Source organism: Onychostruthus taczanowskii, unplaced genomic scaffold (assembly GCF_017590055.1).
Source record: "Onychostruthus taczanowskii isolate IOZ18803 unplaced genomic scaffold, ASM1759005v1 scaffold39, whole genome shotgun sequence".
In the NCBI taxonomy this organism is placed as follows: domain Eukaryota; kingdom Metazoa; phylum Chordata; class Aves; order Passeriformes; family Passeridae; genus Onychostruthus; species Onychostruthus taczanowskii.
Window position 1 is genome coordinate 7,230,525 of NW_024501348.1, and position 18,790 is coordinate 7,249,314.

The 18,790-nt window shown below is 37.6% G+C and overlaps 1 protein-coding gene across 1 annotated transcript in view; it reads left to right on the forward strand.

The window, feature by feature from the left end:
• ELOVL4 (ELOVL fatty acid elongase 4) overlaps window positions 1-18,115 on the forward strand; it is a 33,478-nt gene extending 15,363 nt beyond the window's left edge. Inside the window, exons 2-6 of the mRNA XM_041412369.1 lie at window positions 4,436-4,623; window positions 7,780-7,860; window positions 14,424-14,595; window positions 16,764-16,891; window positions 17,371-18,115. Coding sequence (XP_041268303.1) covers window positions 4,436-4,623; window positions 7,780-7,860; window positions 14,424-14,595; window positions 16,764-16,891; window positions 17,371-17,646 — 845 coding nt within the window. The 3' untranslated portion in view covers window positions 17,647-18,115. The remainder of the gene's footprint in view (window positions 1-4,435; window positions 4,624-7,779; window positions 7,861-14,423; window positions 14,596-16,763; window positions 16,892-17,370) is intronic.
• The last annotated feature ends 675 nt before the right edge of the window (window positions 18,116-18,790 follow it).

Consider the following 18,790-nt stretch of genomic DNA (forward strand, 5'->3'; position numbering starts at 1 on the left):
TGAAAAGCAAAGATAATCACCACTGTAATGTTTCAAGATTTCTCTAGGTGAATATCAAAGTGACTCTGCTATGCATTTGTTTGCTTATTTTTCATGGGGAAAGAAAAAATTGTTCATAGGCTAAGTAAAATGCAGAAAAATTGAACCATCTAAAATATTCTCTATCAGAAAGGAAACGCTGAACCATGTTTAACAGAAATGCTTACATATTAAAACAATTACCATAGGTTTCTCAAAAGCTTATTGTGATTTTTAATACTAGAATACCATCACTGCAGCTTTACTTGTTGAAATTCATCTTCACTTTCCAGCCATATTTTAGTATAGGTTAATTATGTCCTCTTTGGACATTGCCAGGCAGGATATTCAGTCCTTTTCACTGGTCCTGCTCTTCTGGCTTTGAATGAAGAAATCAAAGTGGTCTATTTGTATTTCTTGTTAATTTCCCCAGAGAAACAATTACATCCTGCAAAGGTAGGTACCTCCGGACAATTTCAATTATTTATATATATATATATATATACATATATATATATATATAATAAATATACGTTCTTATAAATACATAAATGTAAGTTCTTCTGGGTTTTGTCTTTGTAAGGTGTAACTTCAGAATGTATATACACAAAATGACAGGAAAGCCTTGTGTATATACATATTTCCTACTATTTCCTTACATAACAGTTATTTTCTATCAAGAACATGTTAGTAGATGCCTTAGTCTAGGCTGGATTTGTTTTTGCTATAAAGTGCAGCGCTAAGTATTTGTTGTAAAACTTTTCCCACCTTGCCAGAAGAGCACTGTGCTACAGGCTGTGCCACCACAGCAGACATTTTATTTGTGATCGAATTAGAATCTGGGTCTTGGGATTTGAAAGACAAACGCATTAATCCCCTGAAAGATTCAGTCAATCTCTGTCAATTCTAATCAGGTAAAGGCACTGGTCTTTTTGCTTCACAGCAGTTGGAGGGATTTCTTTTAATTCGGGGAGCTGGCCTTTTTATTTCAAGCTTATTTCATCTTTGAGGTGAAAATGTCCCTATTCTGTGTGAAAATACTGCAGGATTTAATTCACTCGTATGTCCCCTTAAGCTATCACAGTTCTCTGTAATTTGCAGAAATCTTTTGTGGTCATCAGCACCAGCTAGTAAGTAGGACACAAAATTATGCTGGTTTTGCTAAAACAGATTGGGGAATGGAAAGGAGGAAAGTGTTGAAGTAGCTTGGAGCATTTGTCGCTTGAGCAGATGACTTAAGATAGTGAATTTATCTTTGAAAGAGACCATCTGAAAGGAAGTTTGGAGCAAGGGTCTGCGTTTTACTGGTTTTTCTGTGTAGAACATGAACAAGCAGGCTTTCCAGGTAAACTGAAATGAAATTTGTTTTGTATAACCTTCTGTGCAATGAGAATGGAGTTGACTTACGATGCAACAAGTTACTTTGCATTATCCAGGAGAGATCCTGTGATGAAAAAATTCAGGGATTAACACTGTCGTGTTTTCTGATGCCACAGTACTAGTTAAAAATAATCATATGCAGAACTCCTAGATGCCTTTAAAATAAACATAAGGTGGTGTTTGTAGTTAGCCCAGGAGAATAGACTGCTCTACTGTTTTGGCCAGGATGTACTCCAGAACTGAATTGCCTACTGTGTTCCCTCTCACAGAAGCATTTTGTCTTTGTAATTACTTGTCCTAGGAGACGTCAGGCCCCCAGAATGGCAATGTTAGATTCCCTGGGCAGTGTGTTACAAGATTTGTATCAGTAATATAAGTTTTTCCTGTAAATACTTCAAGACTTCTCTGAGATGTGGTGGCTCATTGTCCAAAAATCCCTTTGGACAGGGAAAATAATAGGCTGAGACCATGGTATGGAAGAGTAATGGCAGCTTCTCAGGTGCTCTTATGTAGTTGTCAGAGTTAATGAAATATATCTCTTGGTTTTCTCCAGTGAGGTTCTTCAGTTTATAGTATTTGTGGAAACTAGGTGGAAGAATTGTTTACAATGCTGATGAGGTGTGAGGCAAAGCTTACTTTGAGCCGGGGTTTAGTGTAAGTTGTCTCTTTGTCTTTCCTTTCACCCTCTAGTGAATCCTCATTTTTCCATCTAGAAGTCCAGAAATCTTTGTCTCTTGACATAAAAAGAAATCTGGAACAGGTCATGGTTTCCTGCTTTCAGCAGTGGGTGGTAACATTCACCTCCTGGCTAAAATTCAGATCTTCCTCTTTCACATTCCTTTTTATTGCCACTTTAGTGTGTAAAATTATCATGAAACACTGTGTTAAAAAATAGAAAATAGAAGACAGATTCTCTAATGTGTCATTTTATCCTCTTTATATTCCGTATTGCAAGAAACCTGGGAAAGCAGCTGTGTCTCTTGCCTCACCTGCTCTTAACTCTGTACACTGCAGTGAAGGGAGATCTGGATTGGATTAAAGCAAGGCACTCATTGGCTGTTCCCAGAGCTGTCTCTTAACTGACACCTTTCTTGTTTCGTGATGAATCCTTGCCTATTACTTGGTACCAGGTAGATGATTAGGTTCTCTTTTAATTTTATTATTTTCTTTTGTTGTTGTTTTGGGTGGGGGTTTTTTGTGTGTATGTTATTTTTTGTTTTAGATTCAGATTGGTAATCACTAAAAGCAAGAAGGAACTAAATTGTAAAGGATATAAGAGTGTAATAATTGCAATGCAGTAGTGATTTTGAATTTGCTGGGTGGTATTCTCTGTGGTTTCGGGAGCTTGATGAAAAGTTAAGTGGTAGCTGTCTTCTCTCACTCTGTTCAGGTCCTCTTTTTTTACACTCCTCCCTGTAGTCCTTGCCCTGTCTTGCCCTTGGCTCCTTTTGGTGGCTGTGGCCACACTGCTGAATCCCATCATTCTGGCAGCATCAGTGTCCTTTCTTGAAGTTTCCATGCATTAGGGTGAATTTTCTCTTCTGGCATTAACAGCCATAATGGAACCAGGTGGGCTTCCCTTTCTGCTTTTCCATTTCTTTTTAGGCCTCCTAGCATCTTGGAATGTGCAGCTCAATTATTATTAAATCATCTGGAAGTAAGAATAATCTGTGTTCTGCGTGCTCTCTTTCCCTAGATCACAGTACTTGTTGTTTATTAGAAATAGAGGGCCTCATGAAATTTGTTCCTAAAATTAGGTTCTAACAAAGGAAACAAGAAAGAGGTGTGGGAGAAGTAATGACAGCAATGTTCTGTACTTTCTTCATTTTCTTGATAAGAAGGGTTTTCTATCGTGCTGGGTGTATGCCTGGATCAGAAACTAATTTATGGTATAGGGATTTTTCATGGTCTTTGACTTACGGTTCTCTAAAAGAAACTTGTCCTCTAGGTAAATTTCTGGCAGCTGCATTTGCAAGTTTGCCCACACTTGACTGAAGGTATGTATTTGAGATGTTTGAGCTTCCCAAGGAACCCTGTGATGTGATTTCCATGGGAACTGTAACTGGCCTAAGCATCTGGAAAATGATCCAGTCAGTATCATAGAGCTGTGCAGTATCTGAAGTTCTGATAGTTATGAAGTAGTTCCTTTTATCTCTTGCTACAGCTTGATATTAGCCTTCAGGGCAGGGGGGACGTGTGACACATGGGACAACACAGGCACTAAGTTAGGAGGTGTCCCTGCAATCTCGCTTCCCTCCTCTAGCAGAGCTGCCTTCTAATCCTTGATGGCACTGGTTCATCAGGCTAACACTGCTTTTTTCATACTGATCTAGAACTTAATGCAGCATATTCTCAGCTTTGAAATGTGATTAATGTAACTGGATCCTGTGAGTGACTGAAGGAGACTGTAAATAAAACCTTTGTTTCCCACATGGCAGCACAGATTGACTAGAACCATCCCTTTAGATCTCTTTTATTTGGTTGTTTTCTGGTAACACTGTTAGTATTCTGTCTGAAACATGAGACTGACCTACACCAAGCAGCCAAGGTTATCGTCATACAACCTGTATAAACATTATAGGAGACTTTCTAGTGCCTAATTTTAAACTAATAAAAGCTACTGGGTTTATCAGTATTTTGCCAAATTTGTGTATCTTTCATTTGCAGTGATGATGAATATTTGGTTATACTGCCACTGCAGTCATTATTCATCATAAGCAAAATTCGTTTGGGCATTAGTGGGTTGATTTGTGTTTGGGCTCATGTGATTCTGTTTGCTTTATTGTTTTGGCTTGTAGAACTTGACAACAGAGCTTGAATGACAATGAATCTCTCTGTGAGGTAATGTGATATAGTGGGGTTTTTCCTAAAAAAACTATTTCCTTTAACCTTCCTAGAAAGGTTCTACTATAGGTTCTACTATCTGATGCAGTTATTCCAGGAGAAAATAATATTTAACAAATTCAATGCTTAAAGTGATGACGGAATATGTTTTACACAGACCTTGCTGACTCCTTCTGTTTGCTTCATCCCCCAGACAAACGTGTTGATGACTGGCCCTTGATGCAGTCTCCATTTCCAACGCTGACTATAAGCACTATTTATCTCCTCACTGTCTGGCTGGGCCCCAAATGGATGAAGACGAGAGAGCCCTTCCAGCTACGCTTCCTGCTGGTTGTTTACAACTTTGGGATGGTTCTGCTCAACTTCTTCATTTTCAAAGAGGTGTGTATGCCCTCTTGCCAGAGGGAATTCTTACTGAGGTTTGAGGATGCCAAAATGAAAATGATGTTGCGTATTCTTGATGTCTGTTGAGAGTGGATGTTTTGCACAGACTTTTAAAGATGAGTTTGCCTTTGAGGTGAGTATTTCTATAGATAGGGAGTTTGTGTTTTTAGAATAATTGCACTAAATGAGTCCTATAGAGAGAATTTGTGTTTGAGATATTCCAAGTTCGTCTTAGATTTATGTTAATCTAAATACTGGAGAGACTAAAATCTGTAAATTTAACACCTGTAACTGATACTTTTTTTTAATCTTAATAATCCTAAAGGGTATCAGAACGTATCTTCTTAGAAATTGAGCTGTTTACTCTTTCAATGTGTTTATAATATTTAGAAATTCAGATGTCCATTGTCTGTAGTGAGGAAAAGTATCTTGTCTGGAAGTTAGCTTTAAGAATAAAAATGAAGTGAACTATACCTTTAAATAAAAATAAAAGGATACAGACTTCTAATATTTGGGTTGCAATGTTCTGAGTGTGTTACTTGTAATAAATTTCAGTGTTGCTGCATTTTTCCTTTGTTGGATTTTCTGGACAGAGGGAATGAATAGTAACACTGCAGTGGAACAGCTGTGTAGCAGTAGCTAACTGGGATTACTTAACAGTTTGGTAATTATTATTCAAGGATAGCTGTATAGAATGTGGCTGATACTAAGTTTATGATGCTGTGACTGCTCATGGAGATCAGGAGTTGTCTTCCTGGAAGACCTCTGATCATAGGTTTTCAAAATCTGTTTCCAGAAGTAAGCAAATGAACAGAACAGTTAAAATTACAGTATTGCAGAACTGTCTGGTCTGTTCTGTACTTTTGCCAGGAAAAAATTGCCTATCTGATGATGATCTGCATTTTGACCCTTTCCCAGAGCTCCTAGCATAAAATCTTTAATCATAAAATGATTACAGCCTCTCTTTAAGGCATGGCTTAGTAAAATTTAACCATCACACCTTAGTCATCATTTTGTCTAAACTGTTTTCTTGGACTATTCAACTAAGTAGTGTGACAGGTACAAAAGAATTTAATGCTGACATGAAAGCATAGTTGAAGGAAGAGATTAAATCCAATCATCTTGGCAAGCTAAAACTGAAACTCCTGAAATTAGTTCTGCAGTGTTACTGCAATGCCTGGCTTTTTGACATACTCTTTTAAACTTGTTTGTTTCATCCATAAGCTGAATTATACCAAACTTGCAGTCAAATAATTTTCAGACCTATGTTCCTTACAGGATATGTGTTTGTAGCATTTCCAAGTCACTGAACTAACGTAAAACTGAGTGCAGCTGCAAATACATATTTGTTGTTGATATGCTGAAAGCTCATCACTTTATACACAGAGGTTTTAGTTTCCTCCTTTTGCCTAGTAGTAGGTTGTTATTCAGTGGATGTTGAGGCAATGGATACAGCACTTCCAGCAAGTGTCTTTTCTTGACTGTAGAGACTGATAGCAGGAAGGTGTTCAAGTTTCAGTGGTTTCCTGTAACAAGGCAATTTCTGCTTCCAAAGTTTACAATACCACTGTGCCACTATTGTAATCATACGAGTTGTAATGTTATTGTTATGACTAAAATGATACTGCTTGTATTTTGTGAGCAATTGTAAAGTTTCCAGACATTGCTAAGAACAGAATTTGAATGTGAAATGCCATTAAAAGTTATTTAAATAACCATCCTCATGGCAAGCTCTTTTATTCATCTGTGGCAGCTTATGTTAAATATAAGTCATAAAGCACAGTGCTGAATATGCTCATACACTCAATTCAAATTCAGGTCCAAATTTGGAGCAAATTTTGCTTAGACTATACAGAAGTCACAATGAAATAGACCAAATTTTGTTACAGAATCATGAATTTCTTATTCTACTTCAGGGCAGTCAATGGGTGAAGTCAATTTACTGCCTTTTAGCAAGGGAACCTTGGTTGAGTGATCCAGTAGGTCACCGTAGAGATGGGTTGGTTTCTGTAACAGTGCAAATTAAACTTTCCCTGCTCTTCTCTGTTAGTCCTGGATGTGCTTGTGCCCATGTGGGACCACACTGGAGTTCCAGTTAGTTACAGTAGTTTGTAAATGGATTTAGATGATGCAGAAGTAGTTCAGTTTCTTTTCTAAAATAATTTTTGTGGACAGTTCTTTCATTTACCTCCTTTAACACATGTGCAGCAAACAAGTCCAGAGGTTCACAAGGTTTTATATGTTGTAAATAATATGGTAGTCAGTTAGTGGTAAGAGTAGTCAGTGCCTGTCCGTGACAGGTTTTATGAAATCTTATTCTGTCACCCCAATTTATGTCTGCTCCACTGCTGTCTCTCTTTGATCCTTAATAGAGGGATTACTTGGCTTTAAAAGTTCTTTGATCATAACATTTATGAATGCCAAGATAGGTGTTACTTGAACTTTGTACAACTCTAGACAAGTGTACTTCTTTCCAATGGGAACTTGTTCAAATGTCAATTTTATCTTCTCCTGTCCAGGTTTTTGCAACGTGCTTAGTTTGGAAAGGCCCTACAGAAGCATTTCAATTGCTTTAGGCCATTTTTGTTGGCACAAAATGGGGAACTTTTCTTCATCCTTTTCCTCTCACTGTGTTTAGTGGGTATTCAGCTTTGGCTGTTCAAAGTGAGCAGGGGAGGTTCTGGATTTTGATTGTTATACTGTGCTAAGAATTGTAGATCCAAATTATCCAATCCCTGTCTCTTTAATAGTGTTCTCTTGAATCCATACTGGGAATAGCATTTCTGTCAATTGTAGTGAAAGCAATTGGGTATTTTCTGATTCTGAAGCTAGAGCAATCAGAAAGAATATTAGTGTCCACATAGCTTAAGGTCATTCTGGAATTTGTTCTACAAGACTCTAATTATCTGGGCAGATACATGCAGGGAAAAATTAGTACTTTCTTTTGAATTTATAAGAAAAAAATAAGTAGTCTGTAACAATAGGTTGTTAGTACTAAATATTAGCTTTCTTAATAGTATTCTCGGAACTAATAAGAATATTTTAAGTATTTGTGTTCAGTTAAGTTTAATGTAGCAAGAAATTTGCTGGTAATTGTTATAAATATGCTTTATGTATTATATTTCCCCTCATGTATGACTTTAATGTTTTCAGTTGTTCTTGTCATCAAGAGCTCGAGGGTACAGCTATGTCTGCCAGACTGTGGATTATTCAGATAATGTTTATGAAGTTAGGGTGAGTATTGCTTTTTTGTATTTTTATATGAATGTGTGTAATACATAGCACTACGTGATGGTTTAAGCCTTTTTTGAAAACAGTGTTTCCACAGCTGCTGTCAGCAGTGGCTGTATCCCATTACATCCTCACAGGCCACTTCAGGTTTGACTACATCATACGTAGCAGGTTTAATCAAAGTGCATCAGCATATTTGTGCTAACTTGCATCTGACTGCTGCAAGTAAGGGGAGTCTTAAAGGTACCATCCTTGGCTTCATCCACAGTTGTACCATCCAGGGTAAACTTTGTGTACATCCTTTGCTTCCTGGATTTGCTGAAGTTTGGAATGCCAGGGTAACCGCAGTAAAGGTGGTGTGTCCTAGCTAGATCAAAGCAAGTGAGATTTGTCATTTTATCTTGTGGTTGCACTTCACCCATACTGGTGAAGCAACTCTTTGTCTCCTTTTCCCGTGTTTGGCTTTATGAGGTCTCGCTGGCATTTGGCAAATGTATTATCAGTACATTTCATTTTATAATCTTAGATTTCAAATATCTGGGTTTTGGAAAACATCCAAATTAAAAGCAAATTGCAGTTCCTTGTTCATTTTCATAATGGTGTTTATTAGCACACACACTAAACCTTATCTTCCAGCAGAGCTGACATTAGAGAATCTCTCAGCTGTTCATGCAAGTTTCATGTACAGATTAGGACATGTTCCTGAAAATGCAGTGAAAATGTGTTATGTTTATGGTAGTTTGAAAAATGTTTGTCTGTGAGGTGGCTGTTCATGGGCAGTGCTAGTCAAAAGCTTTGCACGTGGCAGGGGTGGTAGTGAGAACAGAATGTTCAAGTCTTACACCTTGTTTATAATGGCTGATATTGCAGAACAGCTCTGCATGTAGATTTTTATTTGCCTTATTGCAGCTGCCAATCTTTCACTTTTGCCAATACAGTGCTCTCACTATGTCAGTCACTAGAATGATTCTGTTAAAAATTTTATGGAAAAACAAGATCTAGCAGAGTACAGCAAATGCTTGACAGGTTTGGGGTTTTTGATAGATAAGCAAAATAGAATGCCCTTGTACTTAGCTGAATGCCATTGAGGACTGGTGTGTAATATATTGGAAGAATTTTTATATTAGCTACATACAAGCAGTACTCTGTTTCATAGCCTCACTTTTGGGTGCTCCCGCTTTGTTTGTGGGAGGCAGTGGAGAGGTCAGACCTGCTCAAAAGAATTATCATCCAGTTTGTTAGTTATGACAAGCACAGCATTATTATACAATGAAATAAAGGCAAAATGACCTGAAGAATGTATTTGTACTATATAATATGGACAGATAGGAAGGATTGCTCTAGCAATATATACTTTTTTACCTTCCTGACTTTTTTTCTTATTTTTTTAAATTTTATAAAATTATTTCCCAGATTTGTGGATTTGCGTAAAACTTATCCCTGAAGTTGAAGTTGCAGCATGTTCAGTTTGCAGCTGAGGGAGTTGAGGAAGGAGTGAAAATGGAGTCCTCTCAAGTTGCTGCAGCAAGTGTATAGTATGTTATCAGTCAAGATTCTTATCTTGATCATTTTCTGGTAGTTCTTTTTGAATGAATTCTCAGTTTAGGAAATAAGTTGCAAGTAGAAAATTTTACTTTCCACAAGTGTGCTTTGTCGAACTGGAATGGAGGATTCTGGGATAGATTTCTGTCCTGCTTTGCAGTATTGCAGTATGTCATGCTCTGGATTTAGAAGGTATGCTGTTTTTTGACACTGTCACAGACCAAAAAAAAACCAAAAGCCAACCCAATCCAAACCTCCTCCAGATTTTGTTCATCATCGTCTTTCACAATACAAACCTGCAAAAGCAATTTTAAAATGTTTTTGCATTTTTGAGTATAGAATTGATAAATATTTTAGCACATCTCTCATGTCCTTTTAATAGATCTAGATACTAAATGTCTAGCATTTATTGGCACCAGGTTTGCTCTGCAGAGAAATGCTGCACTGCAACAGTAGAGTCAATTACAAATGCAATGACCATATTTGCAAGGGAATGAGTAAATAAATCCTGTGTTGCTCAATTAAAGAAGACTGGGACTAGTTCACATGGAAACAGCACTGAGCCCAGAAGGCATTATGGAACATGCTCTGAAGAACAGAGGTTCATATATAACTTTAATTTGGGGCTTTGAAATTTGGAACAAATGTTGAGAAACGTGAAATTAATGGTATATAGTGGTCTAAATGGCAACATAGGAGCCTTGGTAGGGGCCCTGTTTCTGGCTTTTTGGGAATATGCTGCTGTGATGTTGCCATCACATTGAGTGGCCTCTTTTGTGTAAAGCTCTTTATCAAAATAAGGGTTCAAGAAACCATCCTTTATCATTCAAGAGACTACAGAGAGCTCCCAGAAAACTGTTACCAAAAAAAAAAAAAAAAAAAGTTTGGCTATCCTGGATACCAGAGAATGTCCTTTTCTGCCTTTCCAACTCACATCATGTATCAAGACAGTAAGCCAATGATTTTAAGGGAGTAAAGTCAGGGCATGTGGTGGCACTTTCCCTGTACAGTTTAGCAGCTCTGCAACCTGTGGCTCAGAGACCTCTTAAGTCAGACACAGCCTCTTTGGTTTTGCCAGTTTTTAAGGGGATATTTTTCCATGTGTATTTTCTTCAACTGTTTCAGTCTTCTCGCTTTTGCTGATGGTTAATTGTGTAGGTAGTTTACACAAAATGTGAAGAAGCTGGTTCTCCTGCTTACTGTTTTGAATCTACCTACACATATTAATCTCATTCAGGCTTCCGTGACTGTTCTACAAGAAACAATGGACAACTGGAGCAAGCAGGGATGAAAATTAAATTCCCCAGGTGCCAAAACATTTGCTGAAATAAACTCCTTTGTGAATGACTTATCTGCTGAATAGTAGTAGTAGGCAGCCACTGTACTGACTGCTGGCAGGAAGTTGAGTGGTTTTGTTATTAAAAAAAATGTTCATAGTAAACAGGAAAGAAAAGGGGGTAGAAAATCTCTAATAAAGTATTTAGAGGAATCTGCAGATGTAACATGCAAAAACTTTTTTGGTTATAGCTTAAGAGTCAAAATAATAAATGCAATGGGCGGAGATGTTAAATCCATGCTTGGTAGTACTCCTTTGGGAGCTTCAGTATTTGAAGTGAATGATTTCATAACACTGTCTAACTTAATGTATGCTGGTGTGTGTCAGTAGTCATTTCCTCCCTCTGCTTATGTTTGTGTGTCCTTGTTTACCAGGTCAAAGTTCATCTATTTTATTAGCATTTCTAAATAATTTGGAATATGGGGCTGTGTGAATTGGTTCTTATTTTAAGTGCGCTGATTGTAATTATGGAGCCAAGCAATGGTTGTTTTCTGTATTGTAATTGTAATCTGCATTGTTAGTATTTATGTCTAGCGCTTGAGTGGTTTTCTCTTATGAAATAGACATAATATACTTTAAAATTCAGTAAACTTGACTTCACAAGTTCTGTAAACAAAATTCTACAAATGAAAATTCAGTATAAAAAAGTTATTTTAATTTTCACATTGCTGTGACCTTCCAAGAAGTACCTGTCCCTTCACACCCCTTAATGGATAAATATCTCCAACCCGAAATGAGGGGAAAATGCTGCAGAAACAGAGTCCTGTAATAAAACAGCCCTCCAGTCAAAAACCCTGGTGCAGGCAGAGGACATGGGATTGGACCTCTTGTTGACCCCCTTAATCCTAGGCTGTAATGTAATCTTTCTGTGCCATCTGGTGTTTAACAGACTTAGATTGGTACATATGAAAATTACCAGAAAATATATAGTTGTGACTAGTATTGTTCATTACAGGGATGTGCCTTTTTAATGCATGTTTCCTTTTCTTTTCAACTAAATCTTTCTTGCATGCAGTGTCCAAAGGCTAAAGCTTAGGCCATGATTTTTGATGCTTTGCAAAAGAAATTTATTAGTAGCCATCTGCTCCTGACATAGATTACATATCAGTGTGTTGTTTTCTGTTTCTGCCCTTTTTCACTGATTTTATGCATGGCCTCAGGCAAATGACTTGACATTTGTTTCATTTTTTTCTATAAGCTAATGATGAAAACATCTGTAGAAGTCACTGGAAGTACTGAAATAGATCATCAGTACACAAGAGCTGTCAGGTTTGAGAGTAAATGGTAGAAAGTTTGATGATAGTAAGGGAGTAAAGAAGCTGACAGGCAAAAAAATCTACAGGAACACAAAATCAGCAGGTATAATCCTTCAAAGAGTCCTGTTGTTTTTTTTAAATGATGGAAAGCATTTTTGTCTAAAGTTCATATTATTTTTACCCATGAAGTGTAATTGCTTTCTCTGCTAGGTGCAGTTCAGAAGAAGAGCAATGAGATGTGTTATGTGACTTGTCCAAGAAGATATACTGAACTTGTGGCACTTTGGGTATAAGGCAGAAGTATTTTCGTAGGATGTTTAGATTTTGCTCTGTGTTAGAGTAAATTGGCTATTTTGCCTATTGGCTATTTCACTTTTGGTTCCCTTGTTTAATTAACAAAAATGACCATTTACTTTATAAAAGATTTTGTGGCAGTTTGCTTGTGACTGACCTCCTGGTTCTCTAAAAGTTTCTTTGAAGGGAAGGCCTCCAAAGAGCTAAAGCGTTGTAGTGCTGGATTGTCTTCTTATGGCTATACAGTCCAAAGTGTTTATTGTTAACTTATGAAATAAAAAGATGCTTATCTTAATTTATGTAAGAGATGCAACTTTAGCAAAGACCTGTAAGAGATGCTGGACTGTTATGCTAAGCCATTGGGTGTGAGACAAACCTTGATGTGGGTGTTATTAAATACCTGACTACCTGTCCCAGAGGCAGTGCTGGATATTGAGCAATATATATATATGTGTATGTATAAATGATTCTTGCAGCTTGCCTGTGTGTCTGGGAGCTCCAAGATCTGTGGGAGTCACTTTTCTGTCATTAAGCCTCTCTTCAGCTTTAGCTATTAATATCACTTCACATAAAAGTGAAAAAATCTGCCTCCTCTTCCCAAGTTTTGAAGTGGGCTAAATCACATCCAGAGAGAGAGAGAGGGGTGTTCATTAATTGATACATAGAAGGCTGCAGTTTGGCATCAGTAAGATGTGCAGTCCCTCTGGGAAGCTGCAGAGCCTGCAATGCAGATATGCAGCATTCTTCTCCTATGCTGCATTTTTGCTGCTGCTATAATTTCTCCTAAACTGTTCATCAGACCAATTGTGGCTATGACAAACTCAGTCTGTGGAGAGATGTTCTTCTTTCCCACTGGTTTGGAGAGGTGGAGGAAAACACCATGCAGGGGTATAGCATTGCTCTCTACAGCTCTTTATGATTCCCCTTTATCTCACCTAAAACTATGTGTGTGGTTGGGAATGGAAGCTGCTCTGTGTTAACTCTTTTTTCTTTTGTCTTCCCTGTGGACTGAGGGGATGGTGAGGTTATTTCACAGCATATTAAGTTAAGAAAGTCTAGTTTACCATCCACTGAGTCCTGAAAGACAAGGCCAACTTCTTACAAATAGTGTGTTGTGACATTGCCTCCTCTCCTTGCTGGTGGTACCAATTCCAACTCTTTTTTTTTTTTCCCTCTTCACTCTCTGTGTGAGTCACCATCTGGTCCCACCCTTGCATAACAAGCTGGATGACTTACAATGCCAAAACTAGACTTGTTGCTATGTTTTGGGATCTGGGAGGGAGTCCCTACCATCACCATACTCCCGTATCATAGCATTAGCATATTGCTACACAGAGCTTCTGGGCTTTACTTGCTTTGACAATATCCTAATTTCAGCAGGAAGCCCTGTTTATGTTGCATCCTGGGCAAGATGCGCTGTGATGGGTGGATGAGAAAAAGAATTTTGGGTGTGTAGCACTTCCCTGTTGGGTAGATGGATGATACCTGTTCAGTTTGTATGGCTGCTGTGGTCTCTTTTTTTCTACTCCCTGAATAGCAGAGAGCCACAGGGGAATGCTGCTCCACAGAGGGAGTTACGGAGCAGGCCAGGAGAAGCTGAGGGAATATTGCTATAAGGAATGTGAAATCTGTACCGCATCTAACTTTTTTTTGATACCTTTCCACCCATATGCCTGTGGTACTAAAGGTTTCACCTTTGCAACTTCATTTTATCATCATGTTTCTGCCTCATTGTTCTGACCACATCAAAGTGTTTCCTCATTAGAGGGGGAAGCCCTGTGGCAGACTTCTTCTGCAAAGCTGAGGAGAGAATGAGGACACAAACTTCCCGTGCTTAACTGGTAAACTGTTCAGATATGGCAAAGCTTTTAACTATATCAGCTCTTTTTTACAGATGTGATTTGTGAGCAACAGACTCTGAAAAATCTTCTTCCATAATCTTCTTCCATGTCCAGTATAGATGAAAGGAGTGGTTTTTGTTGTTCTCATACTGTCAGATGTTTGGCTTCACCTCACCATTTAAACAAGATTTAGGGAAGGAAGCAGTATCCTTCTCTTACAGTAGCTAGATGGTGAGAACTTTATTCCATTCAGCTTGGAAACACTAAAACTTACATAGTCTCTGTTTTTCATTGCAGATAGCTGCTGCTTTATGGTGGTATTATGTCTCTAAAGGAATTGAATATTTGGATACAGTGTTCTTCATCCTGAGGAAGAAATTTAACCAAATTAGTTTCCTCCATGTCTATCACCATTTCACCATGTTCACCTTGTGGTGGATTGGTATTAAGTGGGTTGCAGGTGGACAAGGTGAGTTCCCTTCCTCTCATATGCTTTTGACTGGGCAGAAGGGAGAATTATTATTGTTTGGGAGCAATAGAAGAAAATTTTATAGATTTAAAAATATAAAACTGTTTATTAATGCATACAGTCTTCTTCTGTGGGAAACATGGGGGAGGAGAAGATAGCAGAGCAATAATCTAATGAATTGCAAAACTTCTTTTCTCTTCCTCATGGGCATCAATTGCAAGCCTGAAGATCTGCCTTCAAAAGTATCTGTATCTGTGTGAAACAGAAAGATGTATGCGTCTTGCTTAACTTCAATTTTTGCAGATACAGAGAGCTGCAAAATCTAATTGTGGGTCACATTCTGTGTGCAAATTTAATGAAGTCAATGGAGATATTTTTTTGGCATTGTATATGAGTTTGAGGTTTGCTTTTATTTTTATTTTATTAAGCACGTATAAAATTCTGAAACCTTCCCTTGGAGGTGAGCCAATAAATCTGTCAATTCTCTTTCAAAACCTATTCACAATGACACAAATCTAAATTCATTATCAGCATTTTTTTTCCCTTGCTTCTTTTCTGAAGCCTCCATCAAACAATTTTGTTTTTGTTTATTGCACTTGCCACACCCTTCATTGCCTACATTATACTCTTGTTCCTGTTTAGCCTTGTCTCAAATTGAAAGCTCTGCAGAGCTGAGGGTACAGGGAAAATGCCCTGTTTCCTTTGATGTGTGCTTTGTAGGCTAGCAACACTGAAAATAGCATGTAGTAAACACAAAATACCATATTATGAACATAAAACTAATATATTGGGTTTGGTGTTTTGTTTTTGGTTGTTTTGAACCACACTAACACTTAATGCATGGGTGGTTTATGCTCCCATTTACTATAGGTATTTAGTACTGAGTGGCCACTTAGATTTCAAGGAAGAAATATGTAAATTTAGTGTCTCTGACTAACTTTTCATTTCCCTCATGTAATATGCAGGAAGCAGGTACTCAGCCAGATGTTTCATGATCTTTATTTGCAACTGCACCTATAAAATGAGATTATTGGAGACTGGATGGTTACTTGTAGTCTTGCTTAGAAATTCCCTGGATATCTCAAAAGGCCCACTCCCTTGTTGCCTTTTCAGAATTTTCATGCAAAATATCTGCGGTTTTTGATACAACAGTTGCAACTATTTCTAAATTTCTTTACGTTTTGGTGTTCTAGCACTTCCTCTTAGTTTCTAGAAACTGCAAAAGGAAAAGGAGCAGTTGCTTTTCTGCATTTATGTAGCACCACTGCATAAATGTGGATAGATCTGTGCTCTTTTATTTTCTAGTTGGTAGCACATTGCTTACATAGACAGTTCTATTATAAACTAGACCCTATTACAACAACTGGGTCCAGACCACACGGGCATCTGAGCTGTTTGATGTCAGCAGCTATTGTCTGTATTGCCCTAATCTTATACATTGGAGCATTTTTGAGCCTCTCTGTCAGTGTAAGAATACCTTAACAAGATATAATATGTTTCTGTTAAATGGCTGCTAATCTTGACAAAACAAAGAGATCTTAGTGCAAATGAATCTGTCAATGTGCATCTAACGTGGATGAGAAAGTTGGATATTTTAAATCATAAATAAACTAAAGATTATTAATTTAGACAAACTCATCTGGCAATGCCTTAAAGTTCTTAAAAAACATGAGTCAAGGCTTGCTTTGTTTGAACATTTTTGGCCTATTTAATCAGATTTCCATGTGAGTTTCTTGACTTTTTGCTGAGAAGTGAACCTTTTGCATTTAAATACAGCTTAAAAGATTTAAAATTCAGAACCTGCTACTTTATACTTTACATTGTCAAATAAAGCTTTTAATAATCCTTTAGAAAAACAGTTGCAGTTACACTACAACAACTAATGTGGAATAGATGTCATTTATGTTTGTTCAACAGAAATATTACGAAAAACTTTGTCATAAGTAGTCACATTGAAGATGTGACATGCTACTTGCATTAACATCTGTTTGTGTCAGCACATGTTGACAGTCAGGTCTGTATTGTACTATTCAGTATTTTGGAGATGGAATCCTGACATGTCCTGTGCTTTGTAATTTTTACTATTAAAAATAATTATACGAGTAATACTAGAAAAGAATCCTCTTTTCTAAAATTACATGATGGTCTTCCCTTCTGTTCCTGGACAGCTTTTTTCGGAGCTCAAATGAATGCATTTATTCATGTCATTATGTACATGTATTATGGATTGGCAGCTTGTGGCCCTAAATTTCAGAAATACCTGTGGTGGAAACGATATTTGACCATATTGCAATTGGTAAGTAATTCCCCTCCTTTTGGGATAAAAGGTGTTGCCTCTTCATGGATTTGCATTTGCAGAGCTTTGGATCAGATGCTGCTCCTTCCAAAAGTTCTCTGCCTGACACTCCTCAATTAGAGTACTTCCTGGAGATGGAAGCATTTATTCGGCTTTGAAAAAACATATGCAACATATATAAGAGTTGTGTGAGTTAAAGTCTAATGCTTCCTTGATGGCTGTTTCAGCTGAGTAACAAAAGCACGTTCAAAATGTAGAGAAAATTCAGATTGATTATTATCTTCTCATTGTCCTGCTTCTGAAAACTGATGCCAGATACTGCAATAAATGTGATGCTCCTGGTCAAGCATGGGTGTGCTTGCGTGAGTGTGACAGCTTCCCTACCACCTCCCAATTCAGCTGTTTTCATTACTTAATGATGCACTCAGACCTACAGAATATATCCACATGTTTTTGATTCTCTATTTTCTGTCTTTCAGGTGCAGTTCCATGTGACTATTGGCCACACAGCCATGTCTATTTATATTGATTGTCCTTTCCCTAAATGGATGCACTGGGGTGTCATTTTCTATGCTGTCACCTTCATTTTCCTGTTTGGTAACTTCTACTATCGGACATATAAGCTGCCCAAGGAACCTGTAAAGAATGGCAAAATAGCAAATGGTGCTGTTGCAAATGGAGTAAGCAAACCAGAAAATAATGCAGTGGTGGAAAATGGAAAAAAGCAGAAAAAGGGAAAAGCAAAAGGAGAGTAACTTGATCCAGGCCTTAACCATTGTTGGCAGTGAGGAACCTCCAGTTTGGTTTATAAAAGGAAGAAAAAAACACTATCTGTACCAATTAACCTTAGGTTACTGAAGAGCTAGAACACAGATATTTTCATTATTTATGAAGATTGTTTTAAGAACAACACTAAAGTTGAATTTCTATTGTAATTATGTAATTATCATGCATATGGTCTCTGTGTAAACTTGTAGACTGCTGGTGTTGGTGAATGTAAGGAAGATTTGCAGTTGATTCCATGTTTAGCAGTCCAAAAGTTAATACTACCATTGATACAGGCAGATTTGTTGGCACCCACATTTCTTGGGGGGGTGGGGGGGAGGGAAAGGAAGTAGCATTTGAATACTTGTGCTTTCTTTCCAGAAAATTATTAAATTTCAAATTATGACGTATTATCTAATCAGAATGTGCAACTTTTCTTCTCCTCCTTGGAGAGTACCTTCAGACAAAATATGTGCTGTCAGAACAGTGTTTGACTTTTCAGACATTACTTGATTTAATTGATGAAAACTGATGCCAGATACTGCAATAAATGTGATGCTCCTGGTCAAGCATGGATGTGCTTGCGTGAGTGTGACAGCCAAATACAGCTTCCCTACCGCCTCCCAATTCAGCTGTTTTCATTACTTAATGATGCACTCAGACCTACAGAATATATCCACATGTTTTTGATTCTCTATTTTCTGTCTTTCAGGTGCAGTTCCATGTGACTATTGGCCACACAGCCATGTCTATTTATATTGATTGTCCTTTCCCTAAATGGATGCACTGGGGTGTCATTTTCTATGCTGTCACCTTCATTTTCCTGTTTGGTAACTTCTACTATCGGACATATAAGCTGCCCAAGGAACCTGTAAAGAATGGCAAAATAGCAAATGGTGCTGTTGCAAATGGAGTAAGCAAACCAGAAAATAATGCAGTGGTGGAAAATGGAAAAAAGCAGAAAAAGGGAAAAGCAAAAGGAGAGTAACTTGATCCAGGCCTTAACCATTGTTGGCAGTGAGGAACCTCCAGTTTGGTTTATAAAAGGAAGAAAAAAACACTATCTGTACCAATTAACCTTAGGTTACTGAAGAGCTAGAACACAGATATTTTCATTATTTATGAAGATTGTTT